Below are 27098 nucleotides of genomic sequence, written 5' to 3' on the forward strand. Positions count from 1 at the left end.
TTGGCATTCTCTCAACTAGCTTCATGAGGAATGCTTTTCCAACAGTCTTGAAGAAGTTCCCACATATGCTGAGCTGCTGTTGGCTGCTTTTTCTTCACTCTGCGGTCCAACTCATCCCAAACCATCTCAATTGGGTTGAGGTCGGGTGATTGTGGAGGCCAGGTAGTCTGATGCATCACCAGCACACTCCTTCTTGGTCAAATAGACCTTACACAGCCTGGAGGGATGTTTTGGATCATTGTCCATTTGAAAAACAAATGATTGTACCACTAAGCGCAAACCAGATGAGATGTCGTGTCGATGCAGAATTTTATTTTTTATTTAACTAGGCAAGTCAGTTAAGAACAAATTCTTATTTACAATGACGGCCTACCAAAAGGAAAAAGGCCTCCTGCGGGGAAGGGGGCTGGGATTAAAATAAATGTAAAGAAAATTAGGACAAAACACACATCACGACAAGATGGGTCTCTACGTAGTGGTGTGTTGTCTAAGACGACAACCCTGCATGGCAGCAACGCATGGTAGCAGCACAAAACAGGGTACAAACATTATTGGGCACAGACAACAGCACAAAGGGTAAGAAGGTAGAGACAACAATACATCACTCAAAGTAGCCACAACTGTCAGTTAGCGTGTCCATGATTAAGTCTTTGAATGAAGAGATTGAACTCTCCAGTTTGAGTGTTTGTTGCAGCGCGTTCCAGTCGCTAGCTGCAGCGAACTGAAAAGAGGAGCGACCCAGGGATGTGTGTGCTTTGGGGACCTTCAACAGAATGTGACTGGCAGAACAGGTGTTGTATGTGGAGGATGCAGTAGATACAGTGGGGAGAACAAGTATTTGATACACTGCCGATTTTGCAGGTTTTCCTACTTACAAAGCATGTAGAGGTCTGTAATTTTTATCATAGGTACACTTCAACTATGAGAGACGGAATCTAAAAATATCAAAAATCCAGAAAATCACATTGTATGATTTTTAAGTAATTAATTTGCATTTTATTGCATGACATAAGTATTTGATACATCAGAAAAGCAGAACTTAATATTTGGTACAGAAACCTTTGTTTGCAATTACAGAGATCATACGTTTCCTGTAGTTCTTGACTAGGTTTGCACACACTGCAGCAGGGATTTTGGCCCACTCCTCCCTACAGATCTTCTCCAGATCCTTCAGGTTTCGGGGCTGTCGCTGGGCAATACGGACTTTCAGCTCCCTCCAAAGATTTTCTATTGGGTTCAGGTCTGGAGACTGGCTAGGCCACTCCAGGACCTTGAGATGCTTCTTACGGAGCCACTCCTTAGTTGCCATGGCTGTGTGCTTCGTGTCGTTGTCATGCTGGAAGACCCAGCCACGACCCATCTTCAATGCTCTTACTGAGGGAAGGAGGTTGTTGGCCAAGATCTTGCGATACATGGCCCCATCCATCCTCCCCTCAATACGGTGCAGTCGTCCTGTCCCCTTTGCAGAAAAGCATCCCCAAAGAATGATGTTTCCACCTCCATGCTTCACGGTTGGGATGGTGTTCTTGGGGTTGTACTCATACTTCTTCTTCCTCCAAACACGGCGAGTGGAGTTAGACCAAAAAGCTCTATTTTTGTCTCATCAGACCACATGACCTTCTCCCATTCCTCCTCTGGATCATCCAGATGGTCATTGGCAAACTTCAGACAGGCCTGGACATGCACTGGCTTAAGCAGGGGGACCTTGCGTGCGCTGCAGGATTTTAATCCATGACGGCGTAGTGTGTTACTAATGGTTTTCTTTGAGACTGTGGTCCCAGCTCTCTTCAGGTCATTGACCAGGTCCTGCCGTGTAGTTCTGGGCTGATCCCTCACCTTCCTCATGATCATTGATGCCCCACGAGGTGAAATCTTGCATGGAGCCCCAGACCGAGGGTGATTGACCGTCATCTTGAACTTCTTCCATTTTCTAATAATTGCGCCAACAGTTGTTTCCTTCTCACCAGGCTGCTTGCCTATTGTCCTGTAGCCCATCCCAGCCTTGTGCAGGTCTACAATTTTATCCCTGATGTCCTTACACAGCTCTCTGGTCTTGGCCATTGTGGAGAGGTTGGAATCTGTTTGATTGTGTGTGGACAGGTGTCTTTTATACAGGTAACGAGTTCAAACAGGTGCAGTTAATACAGGTAATGAGTGGAGAACAGGAGGGCTTCTTAAAGAAAAACTAACAGGTCTGTGAGAGCCGGAATTCTTACTGGTTGGTAGGTGATCAAATACTTATGTCATGCAATAAAATGCAAATTAATTATTTAAAAATCATACAATGTGATTTTCTGGATTTTTGTTTTAGATTCCGTCTCTCACAGTTGAAGTGTACCTATGATAAAAATTACAGACCTCTACATGCTTTGTAAGTAGGAAAACCTGCAAAATTGTCAGTGTATCAAATACTTGTTCTCCCCACTGTATGTATGTGAAGCTGCATTAGATATCTCAGACAGTGGGGAGTGAGGTCTAAGAGGGTTTTATAAATAAGCATCAACCAGTTGGTCTTCTGACGGGTATACAGAGATGACCAGTTTACAGAGGAGTATAGAGTGCAGTGATGTGTCCTTTAAGGAGCATTGGTGGGAAATCTGATGGCCGAATGGTAAAGACCATCTAGCCGCTCGAGAGCACCCTTACATGCCGATCTATAAATTACGTCTCCGTAATCTAGCATGGGTAGGATGGTCATCTGAGTCAGGGTTAGTTTGGCAGCTGGGGTGAAAGGGGAGTGATTACGATAGAGGAAAGTCTAGATTTAAGCCTGCAGCTTTGATATGTGCCCAGAGAAGGACAGTGTACCGTCTAGCCATACTCACAAGTACTTGTATGAGGTGACTACCTCAAGCTCTAAACCCTCAGAGGTAGTAATTACACCTGTGGGGAGAGGGGTATTCTTCTTACCAAAACACACGACCTTTGTTTTGGAGGTGTTCAGAACAAGGTTAAGGGCAGAGAAAGCTTGTTGGACACTAAGAAAGCTTTGTTGTAGAGCGTTTAACACAACATCCGGGGAGGGGCCAGCTGAGTATAAGACTATCATCTGCATATAAATGGTGAGAGAGCTTCCTACTGCCTGAGCTTTGTTGTAAATTGAGAAGAGCGTGGGGTCTAGGATCGAGGCTTCGGGTACACCCTTGGTGAAAGGCAGTGGCTGAGACAGCAGATGTTCTGACTTTATACACTGCACTCTTTGAGAGAGGTAGTTAGCAAACCAGGCCAAAGATCCCTCCGAGACACTAATAATCTTCAGGTGGCCCACAAGAATTGAATGGTCTACCATATCAAAAGCTTTGGCCAAGTCAATAAAAATAGCAGCACAGCATTGCTTAGAATCAAGGGCAATGGTGACATCATTGAGGACCTTTAAGAATGCTGTGGTAGCCATGCTGGTTAAGTGTGCCTTGAATTCTAAATAAATCCATGTCACCAGGATAGCACCCCCACACATCACACCTCGTCCTCCATGCTTCATGGTGGGAACCACACATACTGAAATGATACGTTCAAGTAATCTGCGTCTCACAAAGACACGGCGGTTATAACCAAAAATGTTAATGTCCATTGCTTGTGTTTCTTGGTCCAAGCAAGTCTCTGCTTCTTATTGATGTCCTTTAGTAGTGGTTCTTTGCAGCAATCGACCTTGAAGGCCTGATTCACGCAGTCTCTTCAGAACAGTTGATATTGTGATGTGTCTGTTACTTGAACTCTGAAACAAATCAAATCAAATTGTTTTTGTCACATGCATCGTATACAAAAGGTGTAGACCTTACCGTGAAATGCTTGCTTACAAGCCCTTAACCAACAGTGCAGTTCAAGAAATAGAATTAAGAAAATATTTACTAAATAAATCAAGTACAAATAGAAAGTAAACAGAGTAGAATTACATAATAATGAGGCCCCAGTGATGTATTGAGCCGTACACACTACCCTCTGTAGTGCCTTACGGTCTATTACTGAGAAGTTGCCATACCAGGTGGTGATGCAACCGGTCTGGATGGTCTCGATTGTGCAGCTGTATAACTTTTTGAGGATCTGGGGACCCATGCCAAACCGTTTCAGTCTCCTGGTGTTGTTGCTCCCTCTTCGCGACTGTCTTGGTGTGTTTGGACTATGATCGTTTGTTGGTGATGTGGACACAAAGGAACTTGAAACTCTCGACCCACTCCACTTCAGCCCCGTCGATGTAATTGGGGGCCTATTCTTGCTCACATTGAGGGAGAGGTTGTTGTCCTAGAACCTCACTGACAGGTCTTTAACCCCCTCCCTATGAGCTGGCTCATCGTTGTCAGTGATCAGGCCTACCTCTGTTGTGAGCCATGACCAGCCTTTAAAAACGCTTCATGGCTACCGACGTAAGTGCTACGGGTCGGTAGTCATTTAGGCAGGTTACCTTCGCATTCTTGGGCACAGGGAGTATGGTGGTCTGCTTGAAACGTGGGTATTACAGACTCGGTCAAGGAGGGGTTGAAAATGTCAGTGAAGACACTTGCCAGTTGGTCAGCACATGCTCCGAGTACATGTCCTGGTAATCAGTCTGGCCCCATGACCTTGTGAATGTTGACCTGTTTAAAGGTCTTGTTCACATCGGCTGCGTAGAGCGTGATCACATAGTCGTCCAGAACAGCTGGTTCTCTCATGCATGCTTCAGTGTTACTTGCCTAAAAGTTATTTAGCTCATCTGGTAGTCTCGCGTCACTGGGCAGCTCGCGACTGTGCTTCCCTTTGTAGTTCGTAATAGTTAAGCCCAGACACATCTGACAAACATCAGAGCCGGTGTAGTAGGATTCAATCTTAGTCCTGTATTGACTTTTTGCCTGTTTGATGGTTTGTCTGAGGGCGTAGTGGGATGTCTTATAATTGTCGGGATTAGTGTCCCACTCCTTGAACGTGGCTACTCTAGCCTTTAGCTCGGTGCGGATTTTGGCTGTAATCCATGGCTTCTGGTTGGGATACGTCTCTATGGGGACGACGTCCTCAATGCACTTATTGATGAAGCCAGGTGACTGACGTTGTATACTCCTCTAAGCCATTGGATGAATCACAGAACATATTCCAGTCTGTGCTAGCAGAACAGTCCTGTAGCGTAGAATCCGCGTCATCGGACCACTTCCATTAAGTGCGAGTCACTAGTACTTCCTGCTTTTAGTTTTTGCTTGTAAGCAGGAATCAGGAGAATAGAGTTATGGTCAGATTTGCCAAATGGAGGGCGAGGGAGAGCTTTGTATCTGTCTCTGTGTGTGGAGTAAAGGTGGTCTAGAATTTATTTTCCTCTGTTTGCGCTTGTCATGCTGGTAGAAATTAGGTAAAACTGATTTAAGTTTGCCTGCATTAAAGTCCCTGGCCACTAGGAGCGCTGTTTCTGGATGAGCATTTTCTTGTTTGCTAATGGCCTTAGACCGCACTCAACAAGCTGTATTAGTGCCAGCATCAGTTTGTTAGGGTAAATAGACGGCTACGAAAATATAGATGAGAACTTTCTTGGTAGATAGTGTGGTCTATAGCTTATCATGAGGTACCTCAGGCGAGCAATACCTTGAGACTTCTTTAACATTAGACATCGCGCGCCAGCTGTTACTGACAAATAGACACACACACCCGCCCCTCGTCTTACCAGACGTAGCTACTCTGTCCTGGCGTTACACAGAAAAACCAGCCAGCTCTATATTATCCGTGTCGTCGTTCAGCCATGACTCAATGAAACATAGGATATTACAGTTTTTAATGTCCCGTTGGTAGGATGGTCTCGACCGTAGACCATCGAGTTTGTTTTCCTGTGATTGCACGTTGGCCAATAGAACCGATGGTAATGGAGATTTACTGACTCACCTACGAATCCTAACAAGGCATCCAAACCTTCTCCCTCGGTATCTCCGCGGGAGAAGGTTGTGAATGACAGGGATTGGACCTGTTCTTTGGAAAGAAGTATATCCTTCGCTTCGGACTCATTAAATAAAACAATTTAGTCCAGTTTGAGGTGAGTAATCGCTGTTCTGAAGCTCTTTCCCGTCATAGAGACGTTAGCAGCAACTTGATGTACATAAGTTACAAACAATGCGAAAAAACAAACAAAACAGCACAGTTGCTTTGGAGCCCGTAAAACGGCGGCCATCCTGTCTGGCGCCATTATTTATGCGGCAGCGATAACTCTGGGTCTTCCTTCCTGTGGCTGTCCTCATTTCGCCAGTTTCATCATAGCGCTTGATTGTTTTTGCGACTGCACTTGAAGAACCTTTCAAAGTTCTTGACATTTTTCCCAGAGAGGGTACACACCCTGTCTCTGTAGGGGCCGCTGGAGAGTGATGTAAGGGGGATTTTGGGGTGTGGAGGGGCTGGCTAGGGTTGGCGTAATTGGCGACTTGGAGGTTTGGGTGTGTCAGGGCTCTTGCCTCAGCCCTGTCTAGATCTAGATGAGAATGACCTTTAACCCTGTCTTTCTGTCTGTTCCAGAGGCCAGTAAGCTGGTGATGTCATATGTGGCGGCGGTGTGTGGGAAGGGCCAGGAGGTGAACAAGGTGAAGGAGCAGCTGCTGCAGTCCAATCCTGTGCTGGAGGGTGAGTGTTCTAACCCGACCCACCTTTCGCTCTTTCCCATGCAAGTTCGGAATAGGAGGTGCTTATATATGCGAGTGGAAGTGGCTCCCATGCTTCAGGTTCAGAGTGGGATGGGGCTCAGCTAAGATGGCCGAGGCATCAGGGACACACCCACTTTTACACACAATCAGTTTCGCTTTTTTCTCTAACCAGTCTCTTTCTCTCACACGTCAAGCCTCTCTTAACAGAGATATCCAAATAGCTTGAATGCTTTCACCAACCATTACAACCACTAGGCTAGCTGCCGCACATGTTGTAATGGTTGTCAAAAAGCATTCAAGCTATATGGATATCTCTGTTAAGAGAGACTTGAAGTGTGTGAGAAAGAGACCCGTTGGGCCGGTAACCGAAAGGTTGCTGGTTCGAAAACCAGAGCAGAGATGGTGAAAAATCTGTCTGTGCCCTTAATTTGCTCCAGGGATGCCATGCTACTATGGCTTACCCTGTAAAACCCTGTATGTGACAATACATGTTTTCATATTATTTTCTTTACATTCAATTCACTGTTCATTTGTGACTGGCCTCTGTACATTTAAAAAAAAATCTGTTTTGGAGAGTACCGTATTTGTTTTCCTGACATGAATCATCAAACCACTCTTCATCCAATGACTACTAGACACAACATGCAACACTTTATAAAATCTCCCAACCCTATTTCAATTTTTCACCAATCCTTAGTCCACTACACGAGGAGAAAAAACCCTCCCTATACCTCTGTGCTGGCACAGACAGCAGTGTTTTAATTGAGGGTCTGTAGACAGGAAATGCTCGTGAATGATGAAGGTAGCCTAGCGGTGCCCAGTACTTAGCTGCTGTAGTATAGAGCCAGGCCCAGAATACACTCAGTAGGAGTATAGCAGCTACAGGCTGTAATGACCCTTAGGTACACAAAAAGAGGGAGCGGGGGGACATAGACTTACTGTAGTTAGCAATGATTAACTTAATCAACACTCTTTAATTAGGTGGCTGATTTAAATACTTTACAACCCCACGGTGCTTTGTTGAACAACAAATGAATGCGGTTTAGTGTAAAATGTGGGATTTTGGAGAGAGGAAGAGAATATTAATAATGTACTTTTACTGCAGTTGGTGCTCCCACAAATCTCAGCCTGCTTAAAGGACTGTACTGAACGAGCAATTCTACTTTTTTCACGGTCTTTTCTTGAATGGTGATATTGTGTTGAAATGTGTGTTGAACTATGAAATACTGCAAACTTATAATTGATGGTCTCTGGTAATTTTCATAATTGTGTACTATGTGTAGTTCACACACTGAACCACTGACTTAAATGTAGAGAGACTGCTATTTTGAGCCTCCGGCTTTGAAAGCCTCCAAGCTTTGTTTTAACCCAGGCCCTCAATAACATAATGGGACTGATTAGGCGTCAGGGGTGGTAGGTAGCCTAGTGGTTAGAGCGTTGGACTAGTAACCAAAAGGTTGCTAGATCGAATCCCTGAGCTAACAAGGTAAAAATGTCGTTCTGCCCCTGAACAAGGCAGTTAACCCACTGTTCCTAGGCCGTCATTGAAAATAAGAATTTCTTCTTAACTGACTTGCTTAGTTAAATAAAGGTAAAATAAAATCAGACCAAAAGGCTTTGTGATAGTCTAGTTGTTTCATGATTGACAGATACATGGATCAGCTTTTACAGGTTCGACAGACAGCGTTAAGTAGATTTCATGAAGAGAACACCAACCAAGCCATCAGTATGTATGTGTTAGTTAGTGCTTATGATTTAGCAGAGAAAGTGATGCTTGATGACTTTTCACATACTTGAAGTAATACAGACTTACAGACTATCAAAATGTATAATATACTGATATTGGTTGCCCTGTCTACCTGACTGATACTCATGTTGAAATGTTTATTTTCAGCTTTTGGGAATGCTAAAACTATGAGAAATGACAACTCATCCCGATTTGTAAGTATCCTATTTTCTTTGTTGTCCTGATACTAACACTGAAGTCTGTGGGTGCTTTGATGGTCTGCTTCTCCAATAAGAATCTGTGTGTGATGGTCTGCTCCTCCAATAGGAATCAGTGTTTGATGGTCTCCTCCATTGAAGCTGTGTTTACTTTAGATTAAACACAGGTGGACCTTTGATCTAGACGTCACCACAGGCAAACAAACCCTCACCCTTTTTCTCTTTTATCTCTTTTTCTCTCATATCACTCTTTCTCCCCTAGTTCCTCCCTCATTTTCTCCCTCTGTATAGCTTGCAATTGGCTCTCTCTGCAGACCCTGCCTTAACACCAAGCCATTACAGTTACAGCATAGATGCAGCCCAGGATAGAAATTAAACCCAAGTCAGTGTAGTGTTTTTTTGGCAACCATCTCCAGATGTCTGCCGATGGCTCCTGCCAAGATCCCTTTAGTGTTTGGAAAACTGCTCTTTTCTCCAGAAACTCCACTGCCTCTGGTGTCATGTAATGGTTTCCTACAATGAGATGGCTCTTAAAGCACTAAATATATCCACTTATTCCACTCCCACATGGCACAAGCGCCAGTACGGTGCTGCTTTGTACAGTTAAAGATTACATTACGTCACATCATGCAAAACAGCTTGTGTCGGCTGGTGTGGAGACCGTATTGACGGTACGATCGTCAGCCAATGGGATGGTTAGGTTTACGGTAACTGTTACTTTGACCTCTGACCTTTGGCCAATTGCCGCTGAGGAACTAACATACTTGGAGGCCTACACTACCGCTCCTCCAATATGACTTATGCACAGTGAGCATTCTGGTGCAAACATGGCTCCTGCAGCACTGGAGCTTTAGGAAACTGACTGATGCTTTGACTAATGATGATATCAGCAGAGTGGTGATGCAACCACTATCTTACTCTGTTGAGGTTTTTTGTCTGGCAAACTAATCTAGGAAAGCATTGTCTTTTTATTTCTCATGCTTCCTCGCTGGCTGGCTGCGTTTTCCAGTGGGGCCCATTGGCAGCCAGCAGCTGCCTGTTTTAGATTCCACTGTTTCTGATGTCACCACATTACTTCAGGCTTCACCAATCAGACTGGAAACACACTGACTGACTGAACCATATCCCACCCTGTCTCGGGCTAACCAGTCTTCACTTAATGCCTGTTTATTTATCTAACCTTTATTTAACCAGGCAGGTCAGTTAAGAACACATTCACAATGATGACCTAATGTCTAGGGCACTGGTCAGGTCACACAAACCAAAACTCACAGGCCCTTGTCATGTACCATTGTTATTTGAACTAATATCCCACGAGTCAGTTTAATCTGGTGTTGAAGTGCTCTGTGTACCATACTATTCAACCTCTGGCTTTCATAAAGTTGTACAACTCACTCACCAACCTCAGAGTGTAGCTACCTACCTGTCCCTAGCCTGTGCTCAGGTTTAGGATATCATAATAGGGGAATTATTTCGGATTATGCCTGATCTGTTTATATTTAGGTAACCTTGATTTAAACTGCTTGATGAGCACCTCCTGCTTGTTCCAGTGAATCCCATTTAGTTCTAACTCATCTCCTCAGGACGAGGACAGATTGTTTGATCTGTTTCTTCCCCCTGCAGAGAGACTGGAGATGTTGTTGAAACTGGCAGCGGCCATTGCCAGTTAAATGTTTTCTTTTTTGACCTTTATTTAACTAGGCAAGTCAGTTAAGAACAACTTCTTATTAACAATGACGGCCTATTATTTACGCTGGGCCAATTGTGCGCCGCCCTGTGGGACTCCCAATCACGGCCGGTTGTGATACAACCTGGAATCAAGCCAGGGGCTGCAGTGAGATGCACCGAGATGCAGTGCCTTAGACCGCTGCGCCACTCAGGAGCCACTACGGCTTTTCTTTTTTACTCTGAAGATAGATAAAAGGAAGACTAATCAAATGGCTGCAAAGAAACTGGGCCCAGTGTTCTTCTAACCCACATTTTAAACAGAACAGAGGGTGAGCGAAGCAGGGTGGTTTGTTTTACTCTCCTTTCAAATGGGAGAAGAATAAAGTACTTTCCTTCTTCACAGTAGTCAATTACTTCACAGCATACCTATGTGTGATTGGCAGCTGAATTTATGAACGCGTCCAGTGCCTGGAGACAAAATTACTTCTTCAAAATGAGTTAAACTCTTTTCTCATTTCAGTGAGGTTTGCGGTGATCCCTGCCTGTGCTTGTGCACGCTTCCTCCTGCATCTGGGAATGTGTTCAATGGCCATTTCAATTATTAATATTTACTCTTTGATTCCTAAACATAACTTAAATGCATTCAGGGCCTGTGCTGAGTTTGCTACAAAGCAACCTAACCTTGCCACCTTATTATAAGCCCTGGGCCCGAATCATCCTATTTGTCCTGTTTTATCTTATTATTTCTTGTTTTGGCTGCCTGGAAAACTGCTTCATTGCTGAAAGAAAACATAGATTTTGCCTCAGAGACTAGCTAGTTGTTGTTATTTACCCAATAACATGCTGATATGTTAGTGTGGTGTCAGGAAATTCTAATCACTGTATTCTCTCTTCTCTACAGGGGAAATACATGGACATTGAGTTTGACTTCAAGGGAGACCCTTTGGGTGGAGTTATTAGCAACTGTGAGTATTTATAAGGAAGACACATACACACATACACACGTCATGCTTAAATAACCACATGCTAAGCTCTCCTACATCCCTCTAGCCCTCTCACATGTCACTGCTGTGAGCATGGTAGTGATAGTGTAGCCCTGACACAGTTAGCTCAATTAAACCCCCAGTCAGTCAGTCATTCTACCATGGTAATGGTTTGTCTCACACTCTGGGCGAGGGACAGGATCTGGATGAGGGAGAGGGCCAGGGACAGTGAGAGGGACGGAGTCGAGCAGTTCACCACATGCTGTCCCTGCACGCCCAGTCGGTCGGCTCACCAAAGAGAGAGGGAGATCAATATTGCACTGTTTATTTTCAGTCAATGGAGGGTCAGTGACACACAGGAACTAGATGGGGAAAAAACAACCTCAAAAAACCTGAACAGTTGCCAAACAGACACATTAAAAAATGTTGACTGGTTTCTGTCTGCAGTACCTCGTCTTGTATCTCTGACCCTCAACTGCTTTGTTATTGTTTTGTCCGGTCTCTTGTTCATATTGTTTTGTCTAGTCTGAAGAGATTCTGCTATGAGGTCAGGGGAAATAAAGAGTGGGTAGATCTGTCACAGATAGTCCTCTGTCCTTTCTGTTTGTTGGAGAGGAGAGCTCATGGAGACTGCCCAGTGCCTTCATAGGTTTATTATGGAGAGGGAGACTGAGGGCCATGTGACTCTATGGTGCAATGGTATATAACAGGAAGAGGAGGATGGATGGAAGGTAGTGATTCGCAGCCGTGTTTAATGTCATTTAAATAGTGTGTGGCTGAAGGGCAGGTTGAATAAAGAGAAACAATACCTTACACAATCCATCAATGTGTAATTATTTATATAGGCTACAAGGAGGCTTTTCTTTCATTATTTTAGATTATCTGGTATTACTGCATAAGCCTAAATTTTAGCTTAACTGTGCGGACGCCAAATAGCCTACACAGCCAATCACCAGATAAGGCTTTTGGGAACGGGCAGAAAAAGTTAATGTCAATCCACTTCGGCAAAAAGGTAATTGCCGAAGTTTCATTCAATAAGACAATAGCTGAGTAAGGAGAGCTGAATATAAAGAGGGAGGGCCAGAGAAGTAATGTTTGAAAAGATTTGGTGAAGTGGTGAAAGAGGATGATAGCAGTGCTGGCTATGTTGTGTGTGAAGATTGAGGCTCTATACAAATTCCACAGTCACAAGACGTGACTTCAAATAGGCCTATGGCATATCAAGGGAACTGTAGCCTACTGTTTAGATGGGTTAAATGGAAAATGAAATCTGGACATTGACTAACCAGAATAACCTACTCCAAAGTCCTCTGATAATACTAGTCCCGTGCGAATCGACATCCCTGTGTTTTGAGAGAAATGTCTGAGTTCGACAGGTGGCTCGAGGTTTGAACAAGAAAACAATAAATTGAATGAAGTGCTGCGCATAGCCTATATATGAAGGGCCTACATGTATCAACGTTCACAGTGATTGCTTTTGTTTATACGCAAATTAATTGAATATCGCCAAATGCATCATTAAAATTATTGCGCATATTTAATGCAACCATTGCTGTTAATAGATCGCAGTATACTACTGAGCTAAACGTTTGGAACATCCATAGCCTAAAAATGCATATCAAGTGCAAGTTAGCTGTTTAGCTCACATCTGAAGGCTGGCGCGCTAAGACGTCTTCTATTGCGGATCCCTAAAATATCCGAATGATTATGATCACACTTCCTCAATTAAAGTATTATGGCGACACTATACCAAAGATGGTTTGGTATGGTTTAGAAACTTGGGAACCAAGCTCGAGTTATCAGTGTAGCCTGTTATCGCCTGGACTTGTTGAAATATCTTCATGCCTAGAAAAAAACCTCCAGGCTTACATCATAACTGTCAATTTATAGGAAGAAATATATATAATAATTACAGGGGGCAGTTTGGAAAAACGAATCCCGTCCACATCGTTCTCTAGAATAACGGACATTCTGGGGTAATAAATAAATAACCAGCGTTCTCTAGTAATGCTTGTCCTGTGTGAATAGTACTATAGCCTTAATAATAACTCCTGCAGCATATCAACCTCCACTCTTCTGGGAAGGCTTTCCGCTAGATGTTGGAACATTGCGGGTACTTGCTTCCATTCAGCCACAAGAACATTAGTGAGGTTGGCACTGATGTTGGCCTGGCGTTCCAATTCAAGGTGTTCGATGGGGTTGAGGTCAGGGCTCTGTGCAGGTCAGTCAAGTTCTTCCACACCGATCTTGACAAAACATTTCTGTATGGACCTCGCTTTGTGCACTGGGGCATTGTCATGCTGAAACAGGAAAGGGCCTTCCCCAAACTGTTGTCACAAAGTTGGAAGCACAGAATCGTCCAGAATGTCATTGTATGCTGTAGCATTAAGATTTCCCTTCCCTGGAACTAAGGGGCCTAGCCAGAACTATGAAAAACAGCCCGAGACCATTATTCCTCCTTCACCAAACTTTACAGTTGGCACTGGATTCGGGCAGGTAGAGTTCTCCTGGCATCCGCCAAACCCAGATTCGTCCGTCGGACTGCCTGATGGAGAAGCATGATTCATCACTCCAGAGAAGGCATTTCCACTGCTCCATAATCCAATGGCGGAACGCTTTACACCACTCCAGTTTACGCTTGGCATTGCACATGGTGATCTTAGGCTTGTGTGTGGCTGCTTGGCCATGGAAACCCATTTGATGAAGCTCACAACGAACAGTTATTGTGCTGACGTTGCTTCCAGAGGCAGTTTGGAACTCGATAGCGAGTGTTGCAACTGAGGACAGACTATTTTTACACGCTTCAGTACTCTGTGGTTCCGTTCTGTGAGCTTGTGTGGCCTACCACTTTAGGGCTGAGCTGTTGTTGCTCCTAGATGTTTCCACTTCACAATAACAGCACTTACAGTTGACCAGGGCAGAAATTTGATGAACTGACTTGTTGGAAAGGTGGCTTCTTATGACTGTGCCACGTTGAAAGTCACTGAGGTCTTCAGTACGGACCATTCTACTGCCAAGGTTTGTCTATGGAGATTGCATTGTTCCGTGCTCGATTTTATAAACTTGTCAGCAACGGGTGGTGCTGAAATAGCAGAATCCACTAATTTGAAGGGATGTCCACATCATTTTTGTGATGTACTGTATCTAAATGATATCTACGATATCTTTGACTAGCCTATAGCGCATTTTCTATATTTGCAGGTTAGGGTTGGGTGCGGGTCTCAAATGTTCACTTTACCACAAATAGTCAGGCGGTTGCGGATGGGTTATAATCAATTGCGAGCAGGTGCGGGTGAACAAACAGCTGACCTGCGCACCACTAATGGAAGAATAGGCCTCTCATGCCTGAGGGCTTTCCTCAGAAGTCACTAGCTATAAATTCCTCTGTTCCTTTATTTCACTGCTGCAGCACAGTCAGCCAACACCTCATTATGGCCCTCTCTCCGTCTCTCTCCATGCCCAGAGATCTTCTTTAACTGGAGATTAAAGAGGAACACCTCTAGGGGAGTGGTTCACAAACCTCTCCTCGGCACCCCCAGACGTTTCACAATTTTGTAGTAGCTTTCAACTAGCTCACCTGATTCACCTAGTCAAGGGCTTGATAATTAGTTGTCAATTCGAATCAGGATGTGCTAGCACTGGAATAGATCAAATACATGGAATGGTTGTGTGTCCCCAGGTGAGGTTCGAGAACCACTGCTCTAGGGCATGGTGGAGCAGCTAGGGTTAGGCCACAGTCGAAGGGTTTAGGACACTACAGCCCATGCTCGCTAGTTTTGTATGGAATAATGTGTCAAACTGTACGTGTAGAATTTTGTCTGCTTTGATAATCTTGTTTATTTTTGTTTATTTTTGTTATTGTATGTGATTGTGCCTTGTTCATTACCCATTTTGTATAATAAACTAAAGTTGAGTTGACTTAGATAATGATAACGTGCTAGGAAGAAGATATCAATACCCAGGCGCACAATCCTTTGGTGCTGGTTAAATCCTAGTCTAAATGACAAGACATGGACTTCCATTCTTATTTTTCAGTATATAGCATGTCTGACATTTCTCCTTTAATGTATGTTTGCTAATCTAGGAACCATTTCCTGGATGCAGCCTGCCCACTGCAAATAGCTAAATAGCATTCAACATTTTACAAATACTTTACAGCAGGCATGAAAAAGCCTTAGTAGTAAAAAGCAATAACAGGGCTGAACTCTTCTAGTGTACAAAAGGTGAAAGGTCATGACAGAGAGAAGAGCCCCTTGGGGGGTAGACTCTGAATGTTCAGAACATTCTTGAGCCACATTTCCTGTTCCTGCATCTTATTTTCTGTTGGAACTCACTATTGTGAGTTTTGTCTGGTCAAGAGGATGCTTGCATGCAGTTACATGTGAATCTCAGAGTAGGGTACAGGCTAAGGGAGCCACAATGGGAGACAGTGACATTGTTTATGACAGAGAGAAAGCCAGAGAATACTCACATTGCAAGACTAGTATTTTATGTGTGTATTACAAAAGAGAGGGGTGAGAATCCATGCTGTCAAGCTCCATTTTGATTACATTTCAGAGGCAGTGCATCACTCTGAGCTGCTTGTCTGTCGCACTCTAAAGAGATGCTACGTTATTGATGAGCTGACAGACACGTGTTTAAAAACTCAGAATCACTTAGTGACACACACATACACACACACACACACACAGTGACTATCATGTGGTGGTGAAGCATGGCTGGCAGTCTATTGACTACCCGTTTCTCTGTAGTGGGCCAGTGGAATTAAGTGCTGTGCCAGAGAAAGTGTAAATGCATTATGAAGTGGTCCCTGACTCTCCAAGCGGTTAATGCCCCCACTGAGAGGATAACTTAGCTGACCGGTAGCTAGCAGCTCCAACTCAGGTCCCTGGGCTCTATATTCAACATAACATCATTTAGCCAGGTAGAGAAGAATTGATCTTACTTTCCTGATCAACTTATAGTAAATAGAGCTATGTGAACCACTTAAACCACATTAACTGTTGAAATGTAATATGTAACAGAGTACATCCTTTTCAGTCTAGGTGTTGTAGTTAAGGAGAAGGAGCTGACTTGACTTTTGAGCCCTTCATATGGTTTCCTCCTTTTAGTCTTCCTGTGCCTGACGGCTCGGAGGCTCTACTTCTACACAATGAACAATGAGACGCCTACATAACCGTGGCTCTGTCACCTTGGAAACACTAATATTTGGCTATAACAGGGAGATCAGAGCTCTACAGACGTGGTCTGGACACTGACCATGTGTAGACTTAAAAGATCAGTCGTGTTCTTAGCTCATTAAATGACATCTTCTTTTACAGTATATGTCCTGCCTTACCTCTACCATGTGTGGTAAACTCATGGTAGAGTAATAATAATACCTTGTTAAATCTCGGTTTACATTTCCTTTTCCTACCTTACCGATTTGTTGAATTGTTCTAGCAGGTAATTCAGTATAATGCCTGTTTTTAACATCTATGTCTTAATTGTGTGCTTTATGTATTGTTATCCTCAGATCTACTGGAGAAGTCCAGGGTTTGCAAGCAGCCAAGAGGAGAGAGAAACTTCCACATCTTCTACCAGCTTCTTTCTGGAGCCTCGGATGACACCCTGAGTAAGTTATCCACACACAGTTATCGGTAATACCTTCATGACAATATTATTAACATGTCATGATTCTTCGTTACGAGTCATACCATCTCAGAAACAGTCACAAATGTTTATAAGGTATGTCATGACAGAGTTATTACACTTGGCGTCAAATAAATGTCAAAGTTATCTAACCGCAAAATGTCTTAGTTATTCTAAAGAAACACGTGACTAATACTTAAACATGAGCCTGTGTTTAACTACAGAGAACAAAGAACATGAAACCAGTGTGGTTCATTTGTTCTCAGCTGGAGCTCAGCCACTGTTTGGCAGTCTTGATGAAGGAGAACAATATAATGGTCTTTGATTCAATGCTGGACAAACATCAAAAGACTTGATTTATCTGCACTTAATGTAACCTGTAATCCAATACACCATACTGTGACTTCCCTTGATACCTGATACAAGCCTTTAAAGGCCCATTTGAAACTGCTGCTCATGTGTGTGTGTGTGTGTGTGTGAGAACTGCTGCTCTAAAGTGTATAGCACTTTAGTCAATATGCACCATGCTAAAGCCATGTGTGTTTGTCTTTCTGGCACACAGTGAAGCTGAAGTTGGACAGAGATTTCAGTAAATACAACTACCTGAGTCTGGATTCAGCCAACGTCAATGGGCTGGATGATGCAGCAAGCTTCAGGACCGTCAGGGTGAGACACACACATAATTATTGTCTGTCATTGTGTCAACTTGTTTTTGGCTTAGCTTAGAGGTGCACTGTGACAAAGGGTAGAGTGAGAGTAGAGGTGGTCTGATCCTCTTTATCTACTGACCGAATAAACGAGCACGTAGATTGGATTAAGGTTTAAAACAGCTCTGGTCCATGCGCCTAGCAAGCTAGTGTCTTCTACAGCCTCTCTACCTGTAATGTGAGGGTCCATACACGCTGCTGAAAAACAATTCACCAATGAACGGCGACCTTACACAGACACGCCCCTTAATTTTGCCAGCTAGAACCAATGAAATGTCTTCCTTTCTGCCGTAGTCTTTTGCTTATCCATGTGTGTAGTTGTGTACAGACCCTAACTTGAACTTTGAACTATATCCACAGCAGGAGAGTGAGACAAGGATAAGTTTAGCTCAGAGAGGGAATCCCATTCCACCTGCCGTGAAGGCGTTCCCGTACTGTAAACGATAGCAGAATGCTTCAGAGTACACAGGCAGATTGGATGCTGTACTGTTGTGGGAAATGTTAGGGAGGAACAGCAGCTGCATTCTTCTAAAGTACACACACACAGTCGCTCTCTGACATGCAGGGCTGCAGAGCGTGGTCATCATGTGTAAGTCTCTATCTTCCTCCTGACTCAGTTACCGTTGGTGACACACAGAGGATGTTATGTTATGAGCTGCCTGAGCTTTATCCATTCCCAACTCCCTTAACAGGACTGTCCTGTACTCCACTGTCTCCCTGCCCTTGGACTCTCAGTAGCGGTGAATGTGTCCCAAATGGCACCTATATAGTGCACTACTTTTGACCTGGGCCTACAGTGATGCCATTTAGGACACACACGTAGCATCCTGTCTTAGCACTTCTCTCAGTGAGGGAGCTAGTAAGCCACCTCACAGCTGCAGTCCATCTCAACACAATAGATTTCAGTGATTTACAACAATAGGCCTCTCCACTGGATATGATGTTGTTGTAGGAGCCAAAGGCAGCCTGCTACAGTTTTTTTCTCACCCTTGTTCAAAATGGTGTCAAATCACAGTAACACATGTTTAATAATTCAAGATACTGTAGGTCCCCTACTACACAATCCACATCACTGTGTCCTCTGTCAGTAGTTGTCTCTCTTTCCTCTCCAGTCCAGAAACGCATCTCCCTTTTCTGTTGTCCATGTTATCATTGTGTGTTTGAGATTGACTACATGTACATTAAAGTCCAACTGCATAGAATCACCCGTCTACAAATCCCCTTGCATCCCAAGTCAGGCTTCGATACTGTGACCAAAACAGTCACATTTGTGACCGTTTTACTTGCCGTTTTACAAGCGTGCCAGCAAATTATTTTTAGCTGGTCACTTTAGTTGTTGGTTCACAATTAGCTTTTTTTATCATCATGATTTATTCAAACAGTAATGCGCAATTGACCAAAAATAAACTTACTTTCTGAAGAGGCAACAACGGCACGGGAATGCCCCTGTCTGTGTGTGTAAGGGCTCGACCTACAGGGGAGGTTTTAGAAACCCTCAGGGCCAGTCGATCATCCCCATCAGTTAAAAATATATTGTAATAATGCTTTTTAAAATGTATTTTAGAAGAAATCTAGGCTATATAATTATTTGAAAAAGATGGATTCCCGAAGCTGTTCATTCATTATGTCGATTATCTATCACGCGCGCTCGACACACGTAGCCTATAGATAATTGGTCGGGCAGAGAGAGCGAGCAGCTCTCAAACAGCTGGTTGTTGCCTGGCGCGAAGACAGACAGCGATAGAGGAAGGAAAGATGTTCCAAGTTATGCTATCTACCAGTAAATGCTATCTACCAGTAAATGCTAAGGCAAAAATGGGTATGCAAACAAGACAAAAGTTCAAGGTCTTGGTTGAATATTTGCAATACGCAATTCAGTCATCATGGAATAGTCTACCTTAAAAATGGCATTTCCTCTAGGGTCTTTGGTCCTTGAAAAGTCCTTGAAATTATCGTAGGCGATTTAGAAGTTCTACTGCGCCAATATAATCAGATTTTAGTTTCTGACCTGTTTTTCTGATCAGTTTGTTTCCTGTTGTTTCAATGGAAGGGTGTTGTGCTAGTCTGTTGCGCTTGTTGTGGTAAAACCATGTGCGGTTATAAAGAGAAAGACAACATCGAATGTTGGCTTCAACTTAGTTTTCCATACAAAGCGTTGCAATACAAAGGGAACCCAGTTTTTGGTTGCTTTTAAAAAATGATACGGTACCCCCTCAATAACTCTTCAACATCACAAATGGCGAGACCTACCACATGGACAGACTTCATTAGTGTGTTTGTGTCGGGAGAATGCTGTCTTTAGTCACGTAATGCCCACATTATTCTGACATAGAATGTAAAAATGTGAATGTCAATGCATAATGCCATTGGGTAGGCCTATAAAAAGGTGTTTTTCTTAATAGTAATATATACATTTTTTTGCAAACATTTTGGGGGAATTTGTTCTATGGGCTATTACAAAAAGTAAATATAAAATGTACAGTACCAGTCAAAAGTTTGTACACCTACTCATTCAAGGGTTTTTATTTAATTGACTAGTTTCTACATTGTAGAATAATAGTGAAGACATCACAACTATGAAATAACACGTATGGAATCATGTAGTAACCAAAAAAGTGTTAAACAAATCAAAATATATTTTATATTTGAGAGTCTTCAAAGTAGCCACCCTTTGTCTTGATGACAGCTTTGCACACTCTTGGCATTCTCTCTATCAGCTTCACGTGGAATGCTTTTCCAACAGTCTTGAAGGAGTTCCCACATATGCTGAGCACTTGTTGGCTGCTTTTCCTTCACTCTGAGGTCCAACTCATCCCAAACCATCTCAGTTGGGTTGAGGTTGGGTGATTGTGGAGGCCAGGTCATCTGATGCAACACTCCATCACTCTCCTCCTTGGTCAAATAGCCTTTACACAGCCTGGAGGTGTGTTGGGTTATTGTCCTGTTGAAAAACAAATGATAGTCCCACTAAGCGCAAACCAGATGAGATGGCGTATCACTGCAGAACGTTGTGGTAGCCATGCTGATTAAATGTGCCTTGAATTCTAAATAAATCACTGACAGTGTCACCAGCAAACCACCATCACACTACCTCCTCCATGCTTCACGGTGGGAACCACACATGTGTAGATCATCCGTTCAAGTACTCTGTGTCTCACAAAGACATGGCGGTTGGAACCAAAAATGGCAAATTTTGGACTCATCAGACCAAAGGACAGATTTCCACCGGTCTAATGTCCATTGCTCGTGTTTCTTGGCCCAAGAAAGTCTCATCTTCTTATTGGTGTCCTTTAGTAGTGATTGCTTTGCAGCAATTCGACCATGAAGGCCTGATTCACGCAGTCTCCTCTGAACAGTTGATGTTGAGATGTGTCTGTTACTTGAACTCTGAAGCATTTATTTGGGCTGCAATCTGAGGTGCAGTTAACTCTAATGAACTTATCCTCTGCAGCAGAGGTAACTCTGGGTCTTTCTTTCCTGTGGCGGTCCTCATGAGAGCCAGTTTCATCATAGCGCTTGATGGTTTTTGCGACTGCACTTGAAGAAACGTTCAAAGTTTTCCATATTGACTGACCTTCATATCTCAAAGTAATGATGGGCTGTCGTTTCTCTTTGCTTATTTGAGCTGTTCTTGCCATAATATGGACTTGGTATTTTACCAAATAGGACTATCTTCTGTATACCACCCTTACCTTGTCACAACACAACTGATTGGCTCAAACGCATTAAGAAGGAAAGAAATTCCACAAAGTAACTTTTAACAAGGCACACCTGTTAATTGAAATGTATTCCAGGTGGCTACCTAATGAAGCTGGTTGAAAGAATGCAAAGAGTGTGCAAAGCTGTCATCAAGGCAAAGGTTGGCTACTTTGAAGAATCTCAAATATAAAATATATTTTGATTTGTTTAACACTTTTTTGGTTACTACATGATTCCATGTGTGTTGTTTCATAGTTTTGATGTCTCCACTATTATTCTACAATGTAGAAAATAGTAATACATTATTTATTTTTTAAAACCTTGTATGAGTAGGTGTGTCAACTTTTGACTGGTACTTTAGGTCCTTAAATTACAATTAAGTGTTTGAAAGAGTTACTAAATTTGTCTAGCCAATGTCTGTATAAATCTTGTGATTTTTTGTGAAAAGATTGAGTGGTTTTGAACACATTTTTCCTGAGAGGGAGCACATTCAGTCTTCAATGAGGTCCGTAGGGCCACACTGAAATGTTATTTCCTTGCTGTCAGTATTTGCTCTATCCTTCGATTTTGGAATTTTCTATGCTCCCATACTGTCTAGTGATTATTAGCGAGCTGGACAGTCAAGATACTGTATGAATATATGTCCGTTATCATTTGTACACAGTGTCGATTTGGTTTTAGTAATTTGAAAAGGATTCTTCGGGATTTTGGAATGAGGCTCTTTATCTACTTCCCTAGCAGATACCCATCGATTTCCAGTAATTACGCTAACGCTAGTTACAGTAGCAACTGCGCTATCACTAGTTACTTGTTACAACTCCCTTCAAACTGCACACAGAGACATAAAATAAAGTGCAACGTTTTTTTATTGCAGATATCAAAGTGCCATGTGTTATTTTCTGTGAAATCCTCTAGAGCAGGGGTGTTAAACATACAGCGGTCCAATACGGCAGCAAACTCACTATACTTTAAAGGGATACTTAGGGATTTTGGCAATTAGGCCCTTTATCTACTTCCCCAGAGTCAGATGAACTCATGGATACAATTAAGTCAGATTTACAGTAACAGCAAAGAAAACAATCTAAATCAATGTAAGAATACAAGGGCATGATGTAATTGATGATGTAATTTAAAAGATGGCTAGTCATTATTAGCCTGGTGCTGTATGGAATGCAGGCACATTATGGGACAAAGGCCAGGCCATTATCAATTATTTAAAAAAATATATAAAAATATTGGTGTGACCAAATTGTGCTGGTGCAACCAACTGAAAAAGTTGGTAGCACCAGTGCCACCAGTGGAAAAAGTTGTAGAACCCTGCAAATAACTACTCATTAACAGATCAAGATGAGTTATTCTGTAACTTTTGTTGCTCCAACTGATCCTCTCAAACATGCTGAATGTCTAATTGGCTCTCTCGCCCCCTGTGCCATCCCAGAATGCCATGCAGATTGTGGGCTTCATGGAGGCTGAGGTGCAGTCGGTTCTGGAGCTGGTAGCTGCCATCCTCAAACTGGGGAACATTGAGTTCAAACCAGAGTCCAGGGTCAACGGCTTTGACGAGAGCAGGGTCAAGGACAAGAATGGTGAGACCATAGTCGGACTGGACAACCAACAGCTTTACTGTGGGACAGAATTTCCTGTTACAGTACACATGGACACACAGCTCACTTTTTAAAGTAACTTTTGTGCCCATGTGTGGATGCCTGCATTTCCCTTGCATCTTGAAAATGTAAAAATCCTGTATTGTGGCTATAGAAAATATTGTTTTGGTTATTCATTTTCTTGTCAATTGAAGGATAGATAAGAGAAGCACACTGTAATTTATCGGTTAGATTATCACCACTGACCAATAGTCAGTCCCTCCACCACAAGCCATGGCTTTAAGTTCTATCAACAGCAGCCTATATGTTTGTTCTTGTACTGCCCCCTACTGGTTAATGATTCATTCATTTCATGACTTAAAATATAGCATACTGTAGTTTTACTATGATTGTAAGTACAATAGGCCTATTGATAACCCTATTGCTTACAGCTATCCCCTATTATGTCTTAGTAACCCAGCCATGGCACAACTTTGCTTTCTTTGCAAACACAACTTTTCTACATGTCACACTAAAGTGGAACTCCACATGGTCTGTGGTGTGAATCATAAAATCCACACATCTTCTTTCTAAAATTACACCAGCTTATTAATGACATTTCCCCTTATGACCATTTGACGGCTGTATGGACTGTCACGGTACACAAATAAATTAGTCAACAACAACACTCTTACAGAAGACCATTTACTGAGACAATTGACATGTAAATACCTAAAGACATTAAGGCTAATGCGCTTCAGTAACTCCTCTTAAACACTACTCTGTCCGGCTGCTTTGGGAATTCCTGGCCAGGAGACACAACACTGATCCTAAAGGAGGTCCTCTGAGAATAGAGAGAGTAGATTACCTCATCTCTTTATGGAAAGGGTTTAGCTAATGCCCTTATGGCTACCCACTGGAACCCTGATACTGACGTCATGTGGCATTGTTGGTAGAGCTTAACGTTTATATGGATTCCATCATCCCTGCAGGGGATAAATGTATTTTATTGATAGATTTCATCTAGTCATTGCCTATTTGTTTCTTTGCCCTAGGCCTGTATACAAAGCTCTATGATTGAGTGTTTGTGTCTGTTAGTGAATGTGTGTTTCCTCTGCTCTATCTTCCAGACCTGAAGGAGATGTGTGAGCTGTTGGGGATTGAGCAGTCTGTGCTGGAGCGGGCTTTCAGCTACCGCACCGTGGAAGCCAAGATGGAGAAGATGTCTACCACACTCAACGTGGCCCAGGTGAGAAGAACAACACTCTGTCGTCACTGTATAGCAATAGGCTTGGGCGGTATACTGTATACCGGGGTATTTGGAAATAGCCATGGGATGGTTTTTCAATACCATTGAAAATATTTCTTATGTTTTTTTATACATTTAAATATTTGTAGCTATTTTTTAAGTAAATACCTGCAGTCAACTTGTGCAATATGTTAGGAGATAAAGAAGATCGCCTTCTTCATTTCATCTGTCACATATCATTATGAATCTTACCGGCAGCCCCCAGTCACTTGGTGTTTCTTTACAAGCACACAGCAGCAAGAGACCGGAGCCTTGTGAGTCTCTCACTGTTGTGCATCACGCGCCAGGTGATCTAGTTACAGTATGTGATTCACAGCTAAATGTTTGCCAGCTAGATCTTCTATAACTATTAAGTTAACTGTCTAAAATGTGCTAAATGCTCTGCAGTTGTGCGTTTGGTTTGCTAATTTAGTAGCTATCTAGCTAAGTGGTTAGCTTCACTTGGTAACAGCTGAGAATCCCATCCTGGATTAAGAGCCTTTCTGTCTATTTGTTTTGTGCCTGCAGCAAATTGTGAGTAGCATTTTTGAGTTGCTTGTGAAACTTTATGAGCTGGAATGTCTGTCCTGCATATAGTTTAGGTCAGAGACTGTATAAAATGTTCCCAATCCGCTCGTTAGCATTTAGATGACACAAGGTCGGTATGACAATCTGGATACCGCTCAAGCCTATATAGCAACACATTACTTTATTTACATAATCTATTTAAACATGAGTGTTTATATAATGTAATAATATATGCCACTTTTATCAACTTACAGTGAGTGGCAGTGCATGCATTTTAGTATGTGTATGTGATCCCTATGGGACTTGAACCCACGACCTTGACGTTGCTAGCACCATGCCCTTACCAACTGAGCCGCACAGGACGACCAAAAGATCCTGTCATCATTGTATTGCAACACACTTCCTTTCATGATAGCACTGACAGACTAAGTCTTAGGGGCTGTTTCACACTCCAGTTGTGGATGGATGAGGGAGGACAAGATGAATTCCCTCTGACTTAGTTCTCTAGCAGCTAGCTAACCCCCCCATCCCATCCCCACCTATTGTACATGGAAACATATCCATAATAGAAGCCATAATAGAAGAGGGGTTGGTGACTTCTCCCCTGGAAATGCAGAAGTAGGTCACATTGTGGAGGTTAGTGAGTTCAGGCAGCAGGCACATTTCATGTTTTAGATGAGAGGAATATAAGCTAGTCTCCTCTCTCAATCCTGGAGGTCTGTGAGTTCAGGCAACATCCAGTTGGAGATGAAAAGAAGAAAGTCATAGAGGCTAGTCCTCGCCCTAGTCCTCTCTCTGTGCTCTACAAACACAGCTTATGAAGGAAGGTAGAACGAAGGGATGAGCTTCATGTCTCCTGAAAATGATTTAAACATCCTTGGCAGATATCTGGTAGCCTGGTTCCAGATCTGTTTGTGCTATGTTGCCAACTTCTATACTCTTTGCGTTGACAATGACCATAGGAGTTGACAAGGCTGCACAAACAGACCTGCTTCCTTGAGACAGAGTACTACCGCCTGGTGCAGCTCTCTAGAGTCCATCAGAACTTATCTTAACAAATATCTGGCCAGGTAGCATAAACAGAAGGGTATAAAAAGGCCAGACGGAGACAATAAATCAGAGCACATTGGTTGTAGGTCTTAGAAGAACTATCAAACTAAGGATCACCAGATTATCCATAGCACATCATCACCAGTCCAAACATCAGCTCCTAGAAGTGTTTGTTTGTCAGGGAGGTTATGCCTGGTCCTGTCACAGTTCAACTCTTCCTGTGTGTGTGTGCGCGTGCGCACGCACGCACGAGTGCGCACGCACGCACGAGTGCATTCGGAAAGTATTCATACCCCTTGACTTGTTCCATATTTTGTTACGTTACAGCCTTATTTTAAAATGGATTACATTGTTTTCCCCCCTCATGAATCTACACACAATACCCCATAATGACAAAGCAAAAAAACATATTTTTTTGTTAAATTGTAAAAAATTCTAAACTGAAATCACTTTACATAGGTGTTCAGACCCTTTACTCAGTACTTTGTTGAAGCACCTTTGGCAGCAATTACAGCCTCAAGTCTTCTTGGGTATGACTCTACAAGCTTGGCACACCTGTATTTGGGGAGTTTCTCCCCTTCTCTGCAGATCCTCACAAGCTCTGTCAAGTTGGATGGGGATTGTCACTATTTTCAGGTCTCTCCAGAGATGTTCAATCGGGTTCAAGTTGGGCTCTGGCTGGGCCACTCAAGGACATTCAGAGACTTGTGCCGAAGCCACTCCTGCATTGTCTTGGGTGTGTGCTTAGGGTCGTCGTCCTGTTGGAAGGTGAACCTTCGCCCCAGTCTGAGCACTCTGGAGGAGGTTTTCATCAAGGATCTCTCTCTACTTTGCTCTGTTCATCTTTGCCTTGATCCTGACTAGTCTCCCAGTCCCTGCCGCTGATAAACCTCCCCACAGCATGATGCTGCCACCAAAATGCTTCACTATAGGGATGGTGCCAGGTTTTCTCCAGATGTGATGCTTGGCATTCAGGCCAAAGAGTTCAATCTTTATTTCATCAGGCCAGAGAATCAGCCCTGACCAAGGCCCTTCTACCCTGATTGCTCAGTTTGGCCAGCTCTAGGAAGAGTCTTGGTGGTTCCAAACTTCTTCCATTTAAGAATGATGGAGGCCACTGTGTTCTTGGGGACCTTCAATGCTGCAGAAATGTTTTTTGTACCCTTCCCCAGATCTGTGCCTCGACACAATCCTGTCTCGGAGTTATACGGACAATTCCTTTGACCTCGTGGCTTGGTTTTTGCTCTGACATGCACTGTCAACTGTGGGACCTTATATAGACAGGTGTGTGCCTTTCCAAATTATGTCCAAACAGTTGAATTTACCACAGCTGGACTCCAATCAAGTTGTAGAAACATCTCAAGGATGATCAATGGAAACAGGAAGCACCTGAGCTCAATTTCGAGTCTCATAGCAAAGTGTCTGAATAATTATGT

General features: G+C 43.0%; 1 protein-coding gene across 5 annotated transcripts in view; it reads left to right on the forward strand.

Moving 5' to 3' along the window:
- Window positions 1-27098, forward strand: part of LOC139546645 (unconventional myosin-Ib-like) — a 144489-nt gene that overhangs the window by 77044 nt on the left and 40347 nt on the right. For all 5 annotated transcript variants that reach the window (XM_071355261.1, XM_071355262.1, XM_071355264.1 and 2 more), the window contains exons 5-11: window positions 6457-6561; window positions 8476-8522; window positions 11095-11158; window positions 16692-16790; window positions 17370-17473; window positions 22652-22799; window positions 23927-24045. In XM_071355261.1, coding sequence (XP_071211362.1) covers window positions 6457-6561; window positions 8476-8522; window positions 11095-11158; window positions 16692-16790; window positions 17370-17473; window positions 22652-22799; window positions 23927-24045 — 686 coding nt within the window. The remainder of the gene's footprint in view (window positions 1-6456; window positions 6562-8475; window positions 8523-11094; window positions 11159-16691; window positions 16791-17369; window positions 17474-22651; window positions 22800-23926; window positions 24046-27098) is intronic.

This window comes from Salvelinus alpinus, chromosome 20 (assembly GCF_045679555.1).
Source record: "Salvelinus alpinus chromosome 20, SLU_Salpinus.1, whole genome shotgun sequence".
NCBI lineage: Eukaryota > Metazoa > Chordata > Actinopteri > Salmoniformes > Salmonidae > Salvelinus > Salvelinus alpinus.